The 18,718-nt window shown below is 41.4% G+C and overlaps 2 protein-coding genes across 2 annotated transcripts in view; one reads left to right on the forward strand and one right to left on the reverse strand.

The window, feature by feature from the left end:
* The window catches only part of LOC139012640 (SLA class II histocompatibility antigen, DQ haplotype C beta chain-like), a 149,532-nt gene that overhangs the window by 23,767 nt on the left and 107,047 nt on the right, over positions 1–18,718 (forward strand). The gene's annotated exons all lie outside the window — the stretch shown is intronic.
* On the reverse strand, positions 9,507–13,043 carry LOC139013273 (HLA class II histocompatibility antigen, DQ alpha 2 chain-like). Its single transcript, XM_070419451.1, has 4 exons — positions 12,962–13,043; positions 10,838–11,086; positions 9,907–10,188; positions 9,507–9,661 (listed from the first exon to the last, which is right to left on the reverse strand). Exons 1-4 carry the CDS (start codon positions 13,041–13,043, stop codon positions 9,507–9,509), a joined length of 768 nt encoding a protein of 255 aa, XP_070275552.1.

Below are 18,718 nucleotides of genomic sequence, written 5' to 3' on the forward strand. Positions count from 1 at the left end.
CATCTTATGTGCAGGCATACCATTTTTCTCCACTATCCAGCAGTGAATACTTTAGTAGTCGATTGCTATGTCATTAGTCTTGGACTGACTTGTTTGGTGTGTATAACAGGAAACATTTTGCTTTCAGATAACAAGAAAAATAGGTTTATTTGCATTACACTTATTAGTTTGTGCAGTTATTCAGTTAATGTTTAATAAAAATATTAATTTTTATTAAAATGTTCTATTATTTTATGTTAATGATTACTCATTTATTTTAGCCCTTTGTATTCATCATGTCTCTATCAAAATAAACCTATGTTTCTATGAAAATTGAAGCTTTTGTTTATTTGACCCATGTTAGCCTTTGAGTTTGACATGCTTGGTTTCAACAGTAGATTAGAAGCAGCTGAGGACCAAATTAGTGAGTTAGAAGACAAGGTAGAAAAAACAGCCAATCAGAGCAGCAATTGGAAAAAAAAATTAAAATCAGGAGGAGAGTTTAAGGGAGATTTGGGATAACATGAAATGAAGCAACATTCACATAATAGGGGTGCCAGAAGGAGAAGAAGCTGAGCAAGGAATAGAAAACCTGTTTGAAGAAATAATGACAAAAACATTCTATTACTTGGGGAAGAAAAACATCACCCAAGTCCAGGAAGCACAGAGAGTCCCAAACAAGAGGAACCCCAAAATACCCACACCAAGACACATCATTCATAATCAAAATGGCAAACATTAAAGACAAAGAAAGAATCTTAAATTCTGCAATAGAGAGACAGAAAGTTATCTACAAGGGATCTCCCATTAGACTATCAGCTATTTCTCAACAGAAACACACCAGGCCAGAAGGGAGTGGCATGAAGTATACAAAGTAATGAAAAACAAGGGACTAAATTCAAGACTACTCTATCCAGTAAGACTGTCATTCAAAATTGAAGGTGAAATCAGGAGCTTTGCAGATAAAAAAATGAGTAAAGGACCCCAAGGGGTCCTGGATTGCAAGCAGGTGGAGACCAGGCCGAGGGACCCCACCAGTGCACAATCGGGGCCAGAGAGGTACTGCGGGAGGGCTCCAGGGTGTGTCCAGCCCCATCTTGCCCAGTCCGGATCAGGGCCGATAGGGGCTGGCCAGGGAAGGATGTGGGGGGTTGGCCAGTTGGGGAGGGACTGTGGGAGGATTCCAGGGCATGTCTGGCCCATCTTACTCAGTCCTGATCGACCAGACCCCAGCAGCAAGCTTACCTACTAGTCAGAGTGTTTGCCCCCTGGTGGTGAGTGCATGTCATAGCAACTGGTTGACCAGTCAACTATCTGCCCCCGGTGGTCAGTGCATGTCATAGTGAGCAGTTGAGTGGCCTTAGCATATCATTAGCTTATTACGCTTTGATTGGTTGAACGGCTGACTGGTAGATCGGACTACCAGAAACTTAGCATATTAGGCTCTTATAATATAGGATAGTACAGGAAATTCTAGCATAGCAATCAGGCAAGAAAAAGAAGAAATAAAAGACATCCAAATTTCAAAGGAAGAAGTAAAATTGTCATTTTCAGATTACATGATGCTGTATATAGAGAACCTTAAAGATTCCACCAAAAAACTATTATAATTGATAAATAAATTCAGTAAATTAGCAGGATACAAAACAAATATCCATAAATTGATTGCATTTTAATTAATTTATTTTTAAAATACGTTTTCATTGATTTTCTTTTAGAGAGAGAGGAAAGGAAAGACACACACACACACACACACACACACACACACACAGAAACATTGATGAGAGAGACACATTGATTCATTGCCTCTGCCCACACTGAACCCGAAATCTGGGTATGTGCCTTGACCATGAATTGAACCAGTGACCTCTCAGTGCATGGGTCAATGCTCAACCAACTGAGCCATACCAGCCAAGGCAGTTGAGTTTTTATACACCAATAATGAAGTATCAGAAAGAAAAGCTAGGAAAACAATCTCATTTTCAATTGCATAATAAAATAAAATACCTAAGAATAAATTTAACCAAGAAGGTAAAAGACCTGTACCCAATCGATGTGTCTCTCTCACATCAATGTTTCTCTCTGTCTCTCCCATTCCCTTCCAAGCTTTCTAAAAATCAATGGAAAAATAGTCTCGGGTAAGGATTAACTAATAAATAAATAAATAAATAAATAAATGGAAGAAGATACAAATAAATAGAAGCATATATTGTGTTATGGATAGGAACAGTTTACACGGTTTAAATGTCCATACTACTCAAAGCAATCTGTAGATTCTAAAAAATTCTTATCAAAATGTCAATGGTATATTTCACAAAACTAGAACAAATAATCCAAAAATGTATATGGAGCCACAAAAGATCCTGAATAGCCACAGCAATCTTGAGAAAGAAAAACAAAGTTGAAGGTATCATACTATCTGATATCAAACTATACAACAAGGACACAGTAATCAAAACAGTATGGTATTGCCACAAAACAAACATATAGATCAATGGAACAGAATAGAGTGGTTGGAAATAAACCCATACTTATAAAGTCAATATTTCACAAAGCATGCAAGATCATACAATGGGTAAAAGATAGCCTATTTAATAAATGCTGTTGGGAAAATTAGACAGATATGTGCAAAGAAATAAAGCTAGACAACCTTCTTACATCATATAAAAGAATAAATTCAAAATGGACTAAAGACTTAAATGTAAGTCTCAAAACTATAAAAATCCTAGAAGAAAACATAGGCAGTAAAATCTCTGACATTTCTTTCAATAATATTATTTTTCTGATTTTCTCTTCAGGCAAGGGAAAAAAATAAAAAATGGGATTATATCAAGCTAAAACTTTTTGCACAGCAAAGGAAACCATCTACAAAATGAAAAGACAACCCACAGAATGGGAGAACATATTCACCAAAGGTACACCTAATAAAGGGTTGATATTCATAATTTAATAAAACAACCTCCTAAAAAGCAACACCAAAAAATCAAACAACCTAGTTAAAAAAATGGATAAAGTACTCAAATAGACAGCTCTCCAAACAGGAGACATAGATGCCCAATAGACATATGAAAGATGCTCAACATCACTAATCATCAGAAAAATGCAAATTAAAACCACAATGAGATATCACCTGTCAGAAGGGCTATCATCAATAAATCAATAAACAAATGATGTTGAGGATGTGGAGAAAAGGGGACCCTGTGCATTGCAGATTGGTGCAGCCACTATGGAAAACAATATGGAAGTTCCTAAAAAAATTCAAAATGGAACTTTTTTATGACCTGTGATTCTATTTCTGGGTATGTATAGAAGAAACCCAAAGCACTCACTTGAAAGGATAAATGCACCTCCATGTTTTCTGCAGTGCTATTTAAAATAGCTAAGAGTGGATAAAATAGGAATGGTCCATATAAACAATGGAATATTACTCTGCCATAAAAGAGAAAGAAATCTTACATTGGTGACAGCATGGTTGGATCTAGTGAATATTAGGCTTAGGAAAATAACTCAGGCAGAGAAAGACAAATACCATCTGATTTCACTTATATGTAGAATCTAAAGAACAATATTAACTAACAAAACAGAAACAGACTTACAGATACAGAGGGCAGACTGATGGCTGCCAAGGGTAGAGGAGATGGGGGATTGGGTGAAACAGGTGAAGGGACTGAGAAGTACACATTGGCAGTTACAAAATAGTCACAGATTGTAAAGTGCAGCATAAGGAGTATAGTCAATAGTATTGTAATAACTGTGTAAGGTGCCAGGTGGGTACTGGACTTATCAGGGGGATCACTTTGTAAATTATATGAATGTCTAACCACTGTGCTGCACACCCAAAACTAATACAAAATAATATTGAATGTAAACTGTAGTAGAAAAAGGTAAAAAACGTAAATAAAAAAATAAAGTTATGGAGAGAGACCAAGATGGCGGCATAGGTAAACACCTGAGATTGCTGCTGCAAACAATCACTTCAAAAATACAACTAAAAGACGGAACAGACATCAACCAGAACCACAGGAAGGCTGGCCGAGGACACACTCTTCAACTAGAAAGAAAGACAACAGCATACCGAGGCTCAGAAGAGGCGCAGTGTGGAAAATTTAAAGGTGCGGAGGTGCACTCGAAAAGCAGGCTGGTGGCTGAGTGTGCGGTTGTCGTTTTCAATCAGGAGGGAGTCTCAGACTCTGAGCTCCTGATCCGGGCGAGTCTCTAGGGACTCAGACTCAAACGGGAGAAGCGGGATTGTCTGGCATCAGTTGAAACGTGAGGGCAGCTTTCTCTCCGAGGTTTGCAGCGGTTGCCGGGGTTCTGAGAAGCAGAGCCTCTGGGAACAGGACTGAGAGCAGCCATAACTGCTCCCTCCGCCCGCCCTGCTGATCCCGGCCCGCCCAAGCCCTGCGCAGAGCCATTTGCCGATCACCTCAGGCAAAGGCTGGATTAGCACCACCCCAGAGGATTGAAGTTTTCCACACAGCTGATTCCTACAGCCAGTCTGCCTGGTGGTCAAATCCCTCTAGTGTTAACTACAACAATTAAGGCTTGGCTAGAACAAGACTGCGCACAAAGACCACAAGGGGGTGCACCAAGAAAGCATAAAAGATGCGGAGACAAAAAAACATGACAGAAATGGAGGATATGGAGCTAAAAATCGCAATTTTGAGGGTTTGCTATAAACTTGAGCAGAGCCTCACGAAAACTAATGAGACCCTTGATGCTACGATAAAGAAATTAGAAAGTAAGCATACACGGACTGAAATAAAGAATATTATACCCAATAGCAGACCAGAGGAGCACAAGAATCAAACCAAAGATTCGACAAAAAACACCCAATTGGAAAAGCAAAATGAAAAAAGAATCCGAAAGTGTGAAGATAGTGTAAGGAGCCTCTGGGACAGCTACAAGCGTACCAACATCAGAATAATAGGAGTGCCAGAAGATGAGAAACAGCAAGATATTGAAAACCTATTTGAAGAAATAATGGCAGAAAACTTCCCCCACCTGGTGAAAGAAATGGACTTACAGGTTCAAGAAGCGCAGAGAACCCCAAACAAAAGGAATCCAAAGAGGACCACACCAAGACACATCATAATTAAAATGCCAAGAGCAAAAGACAAAGAGAGAATCTTAAAAGCAGCAAGAGAAAGAGACTCAATTACCTACAAGGGTATACCCATACGACTGTCAGCTGATTTCTCAACAGAAACTTTGCAGGCCAGAAGGGAATGGCAAGAAATATTCAAAGTGCTGAATACCAAGAACCTACAACCAAGATTACTTTATCCAGCAAAGTTATCATTCAGAATTGAAGGTCAGATAAAGAGCTTCACAGACAAGGAAAAACTAAAGGAGTTCATCACCACTAAACCAGTATTATACGAAATACTGAAAGGTATCCTTTAAGAAGAGGAAGAAGAAAAAAGTAAAGATACAAATTGTGAACAACAAACATGCATCTATCAACAAATGAATCTAAGAATCAAGTGAATAAATAATCTGATGTACAGAATGAACTGGTGATTATAATGAATCAGGGACATAGAAAGGGAATGGACTGACTATTCTTGCGGGGGAAAGGGGAATGGGAGATTCGGGAAGAGTCTGGACAAAAATTGTGCACCTATGGATGAGGACAGTGGGTGGGGAGTGAGGGCGGAGGGTGGGGCGGGAACTGGAAGGAGGGGAGTTATGGGGGGGGGGAAGAGGAACAAATGTAATCTGAACAATAAAAATTTAAAAAAAAAAAGAAAAAAAAACCATAAAAAAATAATTTTTTTAACATAAAAAAATAATTTTTTATAACATAAAAAAGCAATTTGTTTAGGTCTAGATAATTCTTTTACTTGTTTTTTGGAATGTGAAATTGAGGAGAATATGATTCTGATTAAGCTACCTAAAACTATACTTCAACATTCACTCGTTCTCAATGCATGAGTGAAATCTGAACCAAACATTAGGTTTTCTGCAGAGTACAAAAGCCTATTCATTATTTCTGATTCTCTGTCACTTCTAAGTTACTTTCAGGAACTTGCTATACCAACGATTCACTTCCCCTCTCTTTTTATTTTTAAGGTCTTTACTTTTCCATGAAGTTTTACCTCTTCCTTTTTGTCTTGCTTTGGGTCGCATACATGAGGTCTACCACTTCCAGTTTCAGATCTCTCCTGAGGTTGGCATTTGTAACTTGCACTAAAACATCATTGGTGATGTTCTTTTTGAGGCTTCGCCACCATAAGACATTAAATTAAACTAATTAATTAACTTATTTATTTTTACCATAAGACATTTTAAAGAGAGAGTCCCATCATTCAACAGAAGATATTTACTATTTTCTATATATTGCCCTTACAACACATGCTCCGTATACTTGGACTTAGATTGGGGTCCTTTAATGAGGATGGTATGGTGAGGATCACCATAATCCTCAGCAACAATGCTTTCCTCATAGATTCACATTCTTGGAGAGCATAGGGTCTTAAATTTATAATAGTTTAAAAGTTCTTCCCTTCTTTTAACTTTAACACATCACTTACCTTAAAGTATAAGTTCTCAAAATAAATTGGATTTATATTTCCTGACCTGGATATATATATACCTTTCTCTAGTTCATAACTTGAGAATAAGGCTTTCATAATGGGGGATTTATTAGTAGCATTTATTTTGGAATTACATTATATATATATATATATATATATATATATATATATATATATATATGAAAGGAATAGTAACACACAGATTAAAGACTGAACACAGCTGGCCTCCCAGAAGCAGCTTGTGTGCACCTTCTAATTACCAACCTTAAGAGGAAAATATTACTCTGAAATTGTGAAAATTATTTCCTTATATACTCATCATTTTTAATTTCAGAAAAATAAAATTTTATTTGTTCGTTTTATTTCTTTTGATAAATATTTCATATGATTCACCATTTTCTTTCAAAAAGTTTTAAAAATTAAATTTTTATTGTTAAAAGAATTAAATACATTCTTTTTTGTGTGTAATTATATACACCCATTAAGAGGGTTATGATAAAAAATTTAGAAAATATCAAGTGTTGGTGTGGATGTAGGAAAGTTGGAACCCTTGTGCATTGCTGTTGGAAATGTAGAATATTGCAGCCACTGTAAAAAACAGTATGGTGGTTTTTAAAACAATTAAAAATAGAATTACCATGTGATCCAGAAATTGGGGAGATTATATATATATATATATATATATATATATATATATATATATATAAATATATATATATTATTTTTTTTCAAAAGAATAGAAAACAAGAATTGGAACAGATATTTGTACACCAATATGCATTGCAGTATTTTTCACAATAACCAAAGGTGGAAATAATTCAAATGTATATTGATGGATGACTGGATAAACAAAATGTGGTATACACATACATTGAAATCTTATTCAACCTCATAAAGAAAGGAAATTCTGATACATACTACAACATGATAAAATGGTCAACTTTATTTAGAGAAAAAGTAGAATGGTGTTTGTCAGGGGCTGGAGGGAGGATGGGGATGGAGTTATTGTTTAATGGGTACAGAGTTTCAGTTTGGGATGGAAAACATTTTGGAAATGGATGGTGGTGATGGTTGCACAGCAATGTGACTGTGCTTAATGTCACTGAAACATAGACTTAAAAATGGCTAACATGGTAAATGTCATGTTATCCATATCTATATATATAAAAGGCTAATATGCAAATTGTCCCTTGGGCGGTTGTTTGACTGGGAGTTCAACTGCTTGCTATGATGTGCACTAACCACCAGTTGGGGGCATGGAATGAAGAAAGGCACCAGCCAGCAGCTGGGGAAAGGAGGCCCCAGCCGGCAGCGAAGGCCCCGGCCAGGCCTAGGGACCCTACCCGTGCACGAATTTTGTGCACTAGGCCTCTAGTTTACCATAATAAAATAAGTAAGAAAGCAAGAAAGGTAAGAATGCCTAATATCTGGAACTGTGTAAGATGTAGAAAACTAATAATTTAAGCAAAAAGAATGATCAACATGGACTAAACTTGGTTCCCAAAGTTTGGGCATGGAGAGTAGCGTTTCAAGACCAGATCATATAAATCACACTCCTAGTTCAAATGTATTTGGGGCTTACTGTGTGGCACATATTAGCCTAAGTGTTTTACATGCATTAACTCGTGGGTCCTCTCAACAGCCTATTTTGTGGTTACTGAAGGATTACATTCTACTAGTATGTAAATTGGAAATATTGTGGCATTAATATATTACTAAAATCTCAGTTAACCTACAACAACCCCAAATTAAAATGTTATCAATAAACATAATCCACGAGCTTGAGCATGAAGTGAGTTTAAATTGTATTTATGCTATTGCCAAAGGGAGGTGCCTACAGGGAGGTGAGGCCCGTTAGCCAGCCAATGCCCTCCATCTCTCCTTTCTCACTGATATTCGCCCAAGTAAGAGCAGAGTGTGGGGACTTCCTGGGCACACACTGCGGTCTCTCCTGTTGCTGCTCTCACTTCTGACTTTTTTCTCTTCTCAACCTACAGTTTTGGTCTAATCTAGGGAAGAAAGTGGGGAGGAAACCTCTCAGATCATTCTGCATTTCTCACAAATCTAATGCTTATGATAAAATTTCACTTTTATTCTCAAAATCCAATTTTGTATTTAAAATACTTTATTTCAATTTTTTTTGTCTCTTCCACAGATTTTTGAATTCTATTTTAAAATAAAAAACCTAAATATTGTACCTTCCTCATTTTTTGGTATTTTTTGGATATAAAAAACATTACACTGAGGGGAGAAAGTTTGCACTATTCTCACTGATACCTAAATGGGTAAGGAGAGAGAGAACAAAATGGAAGTACAGAAAGGAAGAAAACATGTTTATTATGTTACAATATCATTTGGACACGTTGACTGTGTGTTATTAACATGACCCAAGAAAGAGGTTAAATGAGCTGAGATGTCTGCTAACATTCCAGCATGAGGTCTCCCATACTTATCCATTTAGAGAAAATTATACTCTAAACAAAGATACCTATGAAAGAGATATAATTTTTTTTTCAGTACAGATATTGAATTAGGGTCACTAAGGACCAGGAGGCTGGGCAGAATGGCCCAGGTTTTTCTGTGAAAGGTAGGTGATGAATGAAGACTGAGTAGGAAGAATTCATAAAGGTCAGTGGTCTCTGAAGAAAAAATTGGTCACAAGTTCCACTCAAATGGGGAGATGAGGAGGCTGAGGAAGGAGCAGGGAGCAGGTCTAGGTCATACATCAAGGCCAAGACAGGGAACTGAGTCTGAACCATTCCTCTTCTTTCTTATGAAGACCGATGACCTGAAACAGGAAACAGCACGAGATTGGTGGGTCCTCCATTCCTGTCCCAAGGTCAACCCATTCTTCAATTTTCCCACAAATTTTCAAACACATTTATGTATCCTGGGTGCCAATCCTCCCCCACCGGCTTCACTACCTGCAGAAACATCACCCCAGATCTGTACACCTGATTCCTACCTTCCCACTTCCCAGGCTGAGACTCATGTGTTCCTCCAGCTCCTGGAGGCAGCCCCTGCGTGCAGCCGGCGGATGGTTAGCACGGAGCCCACTACGATGCCCACGAGGCCCACGGCCAGCCCCAGGGCACAGACCACAGTCTCTGTCAGCTCCGACATGGGGGCTGGAATCTCAGGCTCTGAGAAAAAAGAAGCTCACAGGGTCAAAGGGCGCTGTATGCAGGGTGTCGTATAAGGGGACCAATGTGTGTGTTTGGAAATGCACAAGACATCTGGACTTTGGGAGAAGAGTATAGTCAATTATTAGAAAACTTACAGTTGCGGGAAATAAACCTGTGGCCCTGGGGGTTTAGGGCTCTAAGGCAAGACCATGTGACGTGGGACAGAACTCAGGGTGTACGGACAATGAAGGGATGCGGCGTACCCCAGTGCCTGAGGAGCGGCTCTTCCAGGCCCCAGTGCGCCACCCTGCAGTCATAGAAATCCTCAGCTGAGGGAAGGAAAGTGAGGTAACTGAGCTTGAGGAAAGAGTGGTCACTCTTGGGGTAGAAGGTTGTCTCAGCAACGCCTTCGGCAACGGGGTGTCCATTGTATAACCAAGTGATGTTGATCACAGGAGGGAAGATGTTGTCCACCAGACAGATGAGGGTGTTGGGAATACCCAAGGTCACGGGAGATTTGGGAAACACAGCCACTTCAGGAATTTCTACAATGAAGACAAAACACTAGTTTGAATTTGGGACACCCGTGTCCTGAGTTACCTAATTAGTTTGGGTGGCCCTCCCGGTCCCAGCTCCCCAGCTGTTAGTAGGTATTTCCTGTGTCTTTTCAGACTAACTTTTACAGTAAGCAACGGCTTCCCCCTTTCCACCTATTTATTAGATCAATTCTTTCACTGTTTCTTTTTTTATGGGCAGGACTGTCCAAAACTTCTACCTTGCCTTTTCCATCTTCTGAATGAGGAAGGTTAATGTGATTGTGTGACTTCAGAGGGGTGCCATCATCTTCACCTCACATCCTGAACCGTCCTCTTCCTTTGGATCACTATGAAGCTCAGAACACTTTCCTCTCTTTGGGAATGCACAGGACACTGTGTGTGTGTGTGTGTGTGCGTGTGTGCACACACTTCTTAGGCTAAGAAGCTGGGAACGCCCTCTTATTGGATTATAAGGAGTACTTTATGGAACCAGGAGGAGGGATGCTTAAAGAGTAAATGGATATGATGGGGACAGGGTATCTGGTAGGAAATGAATAGAAAGGGGAAGAATTTATAGTATGCTGGGAAGAGCAGCTCTTCCAGGGAAAAGGAGGTGAGACCTGGGATGTGAGAAGAGAGACAGAACTGGGACACTCACCATTGGTGGCAGGTGTGAAGTTGGAATCTTTTATCAAGGTGTCCAAATTTCTTTTTGCCACAACAATGTTTTGCAGGGCGTTCTGAGTTTCAAACTTGGTGAAATTGCTAAACTCAGGCAGCCGCCACACAGTTTCCCTTGTTTTCAGGTCCACGTAGAACAGCTCATCTCCGTCAAATTCATATGTGAACTGGCCAGAGGCGCCATACGTCTGGTAAACATTTGTGCCATAAGTGCCCACGTGGTCGGCTGGTGAGTGGCCATTCAGGAGCAAGGAGATATGAATGGGAAGGTGGAATATGGAGGGAGGAGAAAAGCTTTATTATACAAAAGCACAAGGAACTCTGTTCCATAGTGTAGGTTGCATTGGCATGGTCTGCTATCAGTCCCTGTTTCTGAGTTATGTAGCTTAGGGTATCGAGATGTAAGCTCTTAACATGACCTCCTAACAACTTTCAGGCACATATATTGTCTTCCCATGATAACGTGTACTCCAGGAGGCATTGGGATGCTATGACTTGTTCCTGATAGAGTCATGGTACATAGTAAGAATTCAGTCATATTTGCTAAATAAAAATAAATAAGTACATTTAATTCTTAAGCTTATCTCTAATCACTTAATCCCCATACTGTCTTACCCGTTCAAAGCATTCATCTTATTCTAACACACCATGGAGTTTATTCACTGATTGAATATATTTTTAAATCATCTGAGTTCTTTATGGGTAAGAACCTTGGTTTATGCTAAGCACCAGAGGAGTGCTCAGTGTCTGTTGAAGTAATGAATCTCATTTGCAAAATGTTTTGGAGATTCCACTGTATTCTATATCTCTTCATTTCCCTCTGTTTTGCTGTAGGTCTCAGTAACTGTTGTCATTGCCATGACAAAGCAGGCAAAGTTCTGGCTTGGAGACTGAAAGGTAGAGAAACGAGCCCTAGACCAGGAAGGTGTGTCAAAAGTAGATGGAGAGCAGGGGGGCGAACGAGCCAGGTAATGGATCTGTTTTTACCTCTTTCTAGAGCTTTACTGGCTTAGGTGACAGGGCTGCTGGTTTGGGTTGATACGCTGAGACTAACCTACTTGAAGTCCCTGGGTTTTCCATCATGCATCATCCCAGCTTTGTGGAACACATACGGGAAGTGACACTCAGAATAATCGTGCTGTATCCCGGCACTTATATAGGTCTCTGTTTTTTTTAAAAAATATACTTTATTGGTTTTTTACAGAGAGGAAGGGAGAAGGATAGAGAGTTAGAAACATCGATGAGAGAGAAACATCGATCAGCTGCTTCCTGCACGCCCCCTACTGGGGATGTGCCTGCAACCAAGGTACATGCCCTTGACTGGAATAGAACCTGGGACCCTTCGGTCCACAGGCCAACGCTCTATCCACTGAGCCAAACCAGTCAGGGCATAGGTCTCTGTTTTTAAAATACACATCTGTGTACTTATTTTATTCGATCACATGTTCTTTAGAACAATGAGTCAATCAATTAATTTTACATATGAGGAATCTGGAGATCAACGTAATGAATTGACTTGCTTAATGTCATCCAATTAATTCGTTTTATTTTTCCAATTGCAATTATCTTCAATAAAGTTTATCCTCCTCATTTTCTGAGCCCAAACCCAGAGTATAAATTATGTTGAAAAAAGAAAATGAATGACTTGCTACTTTACATGTGGCACAAAACATTTATGGGGATGGTCATTGTAAGGAACTGGACAGCTAAAATGCAATAACTAATAGCTTTGAAAGAGTTTTGAGTGGGTTGGAAGTAGCAGGCTCCCAAACTGCTGTTAAAAAAGCAGTACGTTGGAGAAATATACCTGCTGTGAGGAGCGACCAGAGCTAAGGCCACAACAACGTCCAGGCGGTGTTGGTTGGTTGTGACATTGGAAAGAGAACAGGGCTCGGTGACCACTGCAGTCACCGGGACAGCATGACATCTAGCTCAGTCTACAACTGACCATAGGTTTGGGCTGGGGTTTGGTTTCTGGGAGGGAAAATAAGCATAAGAATTCCGATGGGAGGGTACTGGGTTTCACAACCGCTAAGTCTAAACAAAGGCATTCCCGGTTCTTACAATTCTTCCTAAATCCACACCCTCACCGAGCACTCACCCCTGATGTCTCCACTTCCACAGGGGCTCGGCGTGGAGGCCAGAGCCAGGGCCCCTAGAATCAGAGCTTCCGTGGGGGCCATCCTCCTCCCAGGTCTCCTCAGGAGTGGCTGCTCTGAGTGGAGCAGGAAGGGGACGGTGCAAAGAAACGATCTAGACAGGAGAGCCAGAGGAAGGAAGCACCAGGAGGAGCCAGACCTTGCCCACAGGTCACCGCAGCCGCCAGAGGAATCCCCAGAGCTGACACTCCATTGCTAGCTGAAGCGCTTTTAGAAGAGATCTGGCAGGAATCTGGGAAGTTCCCTAGGGGCACAGGCTCCCCGGGGAGCAGAGGGAGCCTTTCTCTATAGATGGAGGGAGAGGCGAGAAACAGAAGCCTCTTCACTCTGACAGAATGTGCGGGGTGGATGTGCAGGGGGAGGAGGGCTGCTGGGTCACCTCAGGGGTGGTCCCTGGGCAGGGTCCTTTGCGTTATGTTCCTACTGCCTCTGGGACGTCTGCCCTTGCCGGCTGCGCCCCACTCCCCACCCACACACCCACTGTGTTTTAGGTGATTGGGATCCAGGAGGAGCACAAGAGACAAAAGTTCTGCATTTAGGAAACTTCCTGTATTTTGGATCAGCTCTGTTCTCAAAAAGACCTCCACTAGTGGGAGCCAATTAATACCCCCCCCACCCCTTGTACTCCTTTAAGCAAGTTCTTCTCTCACTTCCTCAAAAGCACCCTAATTTTAAATGCCTGCATTTTCAAACATTGGTGACACCCTGTAGCGCTGTAAGTCACGTGAAGTGCGCACTAACAGGGTGCCCTGCTCCCCTCCCGGCGCCTCTGCTCTCTGCACTGTGGCCTGCGATGGCTGCCTGTCTGAGCCGAAGCTGCGGCCATGACGCACACCCAGGAGACCCACCTGGGTTATGTGGGTCCTGAGCGTGGCTCCGCCTGTGCAGGGTTGGCCCTGGAATTTTGGCAGAGATACTGGGAGCTGCTGGTGTCTCATGTCTCATGTTCCCACTGACATGTGTCCGTGAACCTGGAGGTGTTTTCTGGTTCTGTTAGAATCTACTCCGTTTACCACGAAGCCTCCATCTCTGCACAGAACACAGTTTTTTCCTCATATCGTTCTAAGCTACACTGCATCCTGGAGAAGTGTCCTGAGATGCTGGCAGCAGACCAAACACTTTGTTTGCAGACATTAGATTTCACCTATAATGATCTTCTTATTCATTTTAATCCATTTAGTGGGCTGGAGTTTTAAAGGCACAGGATCAGGGCACCATCAAACAGTAAGAGCCCGGTTTCAGAGGTCGCGTGGGATAAAGGGAAGTCCAGGCCAAATCCTGCCACCTGGCAATGGACCGTAGATGTGTGTGTGTGTGTGTGTGTGTGTGTGCACGTGTACACAGGTCAGGGGAGGTTGGGAAGGTTTGTTACTCTGACTTTCTGCCTGCCCCTCTGTTTCACCGATCTGTTCTACATTTAGTCACTTCTTAGTTGCTTCTGAGGCCAGAATAGCAGCTTTACACTTAGCAATATAAAATTATCAGTAAGCTGACTAATAATGAATGAGTATGACATTGACCAACATAGAATCTCCTTTTGTCTGACAAGGCAAAACATGCTTCTCTTGGTAATTTAGTGGAAGAAGATGCACTGTTAAATAATGTGAAAATTTCCAACAGTTTGCTAGTATTCTGAAGCATATTTTAGAAAATGTGATTTAATTTAGAATGTTGCAATTCAGTTGCATGTTATGTTAATTATCGCTGTTTCCACAGTGAGGATTTTCTGGGACCTCCTGTAACGGCACTCAAGTTACTATGTTGATACAGTAAAAGTCTGTATTTTTTAATGTGCTTTAAAATTTAAGTTTATCATTAGTTTTATTATTAATTCCAGGACCTCTTTAGAGTCACAAATTGACCACTGTTGACGTCCTATCCTAACAGCAGAGGCTGGAGGGAACTGCCGACAAATACGCAGACTCTGTAATAAAAAAGACTGAAATTAAAATACTCTATCTTGCCCAGCCAGTGTTGCTCAGTGGTTGAGCGTCGACCCATAAAGCAGGAGATTTAGGTTCTATTCCCGGTTAGGGCACATGCCCGGGGTTTCAGGCTCGATCCCCAGTAGGGGGCATGCAGGAGGCAGCCAAAGGATGATTCTGTCATCATTGATGTTTCTATCTCTCTCTCCCTCTCCCTTCTTCTCTCTAAAATCAATAAAGTTTAAAAGAACAAAACAAAAGCTTTAAAATACTCGCTCTTATTGTAAGCAATTGAATAATTTCAGACAATTTATGGGCATTATTTTAACCCAGCATTCTTAACTATAAAATGAAAATGGTACATCTCACCCAGTAATTTGTTAATATTTTAAAACTAAACTACATATGTAAGTATAGTTATTGAATTAGTAGGCATAGGTTAGTTAAAAGATCCTCTTTTCCATCCATGCTGTTGCAAATGGTAGACAACAGGGGGGTGAGGGCATTTGAGGGAGGGGGATGGGGGTAATGTGGGGATAAGGACACATATGTAATAACTTAATCAATAAAGAAATTTAAAAAGATCCTCTGTTTATCCTTTTAATGTCTGTAGGATCTATAATGGTCCCTCTTTCATTCTCTTATTGCTAATTTTTGTTTCTCTTCTTTCCTTGATTAGCGCTCCTGTGGGCCAGCAGAGAGTGGGTGCCACGGAGTGAATTTCCTGTGTCTGGGGATGACATGTGTCCCGCTAGCCTGCCTGTATCCTACTGGGGGGCTCTTGGCTTGTTACCCCTGTGTCCAAGGTGGCGACTGTCAAGTGTGAGCTTACGAAGAATTTAACTTCAGAGGAGGCCATTGGTCACAGTAAGATCTCCATTACAGGGATTGGGTCAGTTGGCATGGCCTGTGCCACCCGCATCCTAGGGAGGGCCTGAGTGATGTTTGTGCCTTGGTGGCTGCCGCTGAAGGCAAACCAAAGGTGAAACATGGATCTTGAACATGGCAGTCCTTTCCTGAAAATGCCAAATATTGTTGCCAGCAAAGTGTACCTCGTGGAATTTATACTGCAAAATCTGGCCTCGTGATTACTACAGCAGGTGCACACCAGGAAAGGGAGAAACACACCTTAATTTAGTCCAGTGAAATGTGGCATCTATATATATAAGGTATCCCAAAATTCACACAAGATTGTGTGAATTTTGGGACACCCTATATAAAAGCCAAGCAACCAGAACGGCACCCCCCCCACTTGGCCTTCCCCCTGGTCATGCCCCCCCCGCCCAATCAGGGGCGAGGCCGGCCAACCACCCATGCATGAATTCGTGCACTGGGCCTCTAGTATCTCTATATTTCCTCCTCTCTCTAGCCTCTGAAAACTACCACTCTGTTCTCTGTTTTTATGAATTTGACTGCTTTAGATTTCCAATACCAGTGGTGCTATGCAGTGCTTGTCTTTCTGTGTCTGGTTTGTTTCACTCAGCGTAGTATCCTCCAGGTTCATCCATGTGGTAACAAATGCAGGTTTTCCTCGTCTTTAAAAAAAAGTATGATGTGTTTGTTTGTTTTTTGTTAATCCTTACCTAAGAATTTTTTCCATTGATTTTTAGAGAGAGAGTGGAAGGGGGGCGGGGGAGGGTACATGCACATGAGAGAAGGGGGGGAGGAGAAAGAAAGAAACATAGATGTGAGGGATACATTGTTTGGTGTGATTGCTTCCTGCATGTGCCGGGAGGATTGAACCTGCAACCCAGGTACATGCCCTTGATCAGGAATCAAACCCATGACCCTTTGGTGCCCAGGCCAATGTTCTAACCATTGGTAAGGGCAGTTTTCCTCCTTTTAAAAGATTGAATAGCATTTCATTGTATGTACTTACCACATTTTATTTATCCATTGATCTACCAATAGACATTTGGGTTGTTTCCATGTCTTGGCTGTTGTAAATAATGCTGCAAGAACAGAGAGGTGCATGTATCTATTCAAATAAACTGACAAATAACATAGAGTCTGAGGCATGGAAACAAGGAACAGACTGACGAATGTCAGAGTGAACGGGGGAGGGGAGGAAAGAAGAGATTAACCAAATAATGTATATGTATATATGCATTGCCCATGGACACAGACAATAGGGTGGTGAAGGTCTGGGGCAGGGTGGGAACCAGGTAGAGGGGGGCAGTGGGAGGAAATGAGGGGACATCAGTAATACTTTCAACAGTAAAGATTTAAAAAAGACAGGATCATACTAAAAGTGAGGACCAAATTACAAATTGACAATATATCCAAACTAAAATGAAACAAGGAACATTGCAAAATGGCATAAAAAAGAGTCCAGAGATTGACGACAAGATAAAATAGGTTAACAGGTAACAGTGATTGTACTGGGTTTCCTCTGATGCATAACAGATTACCACAAACCACAAGTAAAGTAACGCACATTTATTTTCCCACAGTTTCTGTGAGCCAGAATCCATTCACAACTTAATGTGTTCCTCTACTTGGGATGTTATCCTATCACGTTTTCTACATAACAAAACCTCATCAAGGACAACCTGTCACCTTCACCATATTATTGGTTGGAAGCAGGTCACATTTCCAGTTAACTTTCAAGGCAGGAGATTACCCAGGGGTCACCTTGAAGTGTATCTCTTGGTTCCCTCTCTGGATTCTTGGTTCTCCTGAGTCATCCTTCTTTGCAGTAGCACTTGTTTGGAGCTTAGCAGTTTATCCATCTGCTTCCTGCCAAAGGAAACTGGGGAGCCCCACAGCCTCCCCATTTGTACTATCGACAATTAAGTCCAGGCAGAAGTATGTCTTCAAAACTGTGTGACAGTCCTAACCTGTTTGGCTCAGTGGATAGAGCATCAGCCTGTGGACTCAAGGGTCCCAGGTTCGATTCTGGTCAAGGGCATGTACCTTGGTTGTGGGCACATCCCCAGTGGGGAGTGTGCAGGAGGCAGCTGAATCGATGTTTCTCTCTCATCGATGTTTCTGACCCTCCTTCTTCCTTCCCATCTATTAATAATCAATAAAATATATTTAAAACAAAACAAACAAAACAAAAAACTGTGTGACTTCTGTGGATTTTTTGAAATTCACTCTATTGGACAAAAGCCACATCTATTAATATGTTTGAGGCCATCACTTCTCTATGTTGATCATGCTGAGAAGTCTGAGGGACAACAACTGAGAAGACTGGTGAGGCGCAACTTCAATATCCTGAGAGGACTGGTGGGGTGATACTTGAACCTCCTGAGAGGACTAGTGAGGAGCACATTAAATCTGGGAGGACTGGTCAGGCACACCTTCAAACTGAGAAGTTAATGAGGAACACGTTCAATATTCTGGGAAAACTTGTGAGGCCAACATTCATCTGAGAGGACTGCTGAGGTGCACTATCATTTTCCTGAGAAATGAAGCTGTGAGGCACAGCTTCAATCGGAGAGGCTGATGAGGAATGTCTTCAATCTCCTGAGAGGACTGCTGAAGCCCACATTCAATCTGAGAGGACTGCTGAGGCGCACCTTCAATCTCCTGAGGGGACTGGTGAAGCACAGCTTTCATCTCTGGGGGCCCCTTTGGGTGACTGTGTTCTCTGCCTGATTGATTTTCCCAGATGTGTCTGCCACCGTGACACAGTGACTGATAGAGTCAGCAGACAAAAGGAGGCAAACATGTACATGGGAATTCTGAAAGAAGAGAAGACAAGCTGCGACAATGCTGCGGTTTCATTTTCAACTGCTTTTATTGTGAACGTGACGAGGAAGAACTCTT

The sequence above is a fragment of the Myotis yumanensis genome, unplaced genomic scaffold (genome assembly GCF_028538775.1).
Source record: "Myotis yumanensis isolate MYYU_CA2020_CCGP unplaced genomic scaffold, mMyoYum1.0.hap1 SCAF_6, whole genome shotgun sequence".
Lineage (NCBI taxonomy): Eukaryota > Metazoa > Chordata > Mammalia > Chiroptera > Vespertilionidae > Myotis > Myotis yumanensis.

Coding starts and splice junctions, on each gene's coding strand:
- LOC139013273 (XM_070419451.1), bottom strand. CDS start 13,043: ATGGCCCCCACGGAAGCTCTGATTCTAGGGGCCCTGGCTCTGGCCTCC. Junction 11,087..12,961: donor TGGAAGTGGAGACATCAGGG/GTGAGTGCTCGG, acceptor GCCACTCACCAG/CCGACCACGTGGGCACTTAT. Junction 10,189..10,837: donor CTTCACACCTGCCACCAATG/GTGAGTGTCCCA, acceptor TCTTCATTGTAG/AAATTCCTGAAGTGGCTGTG.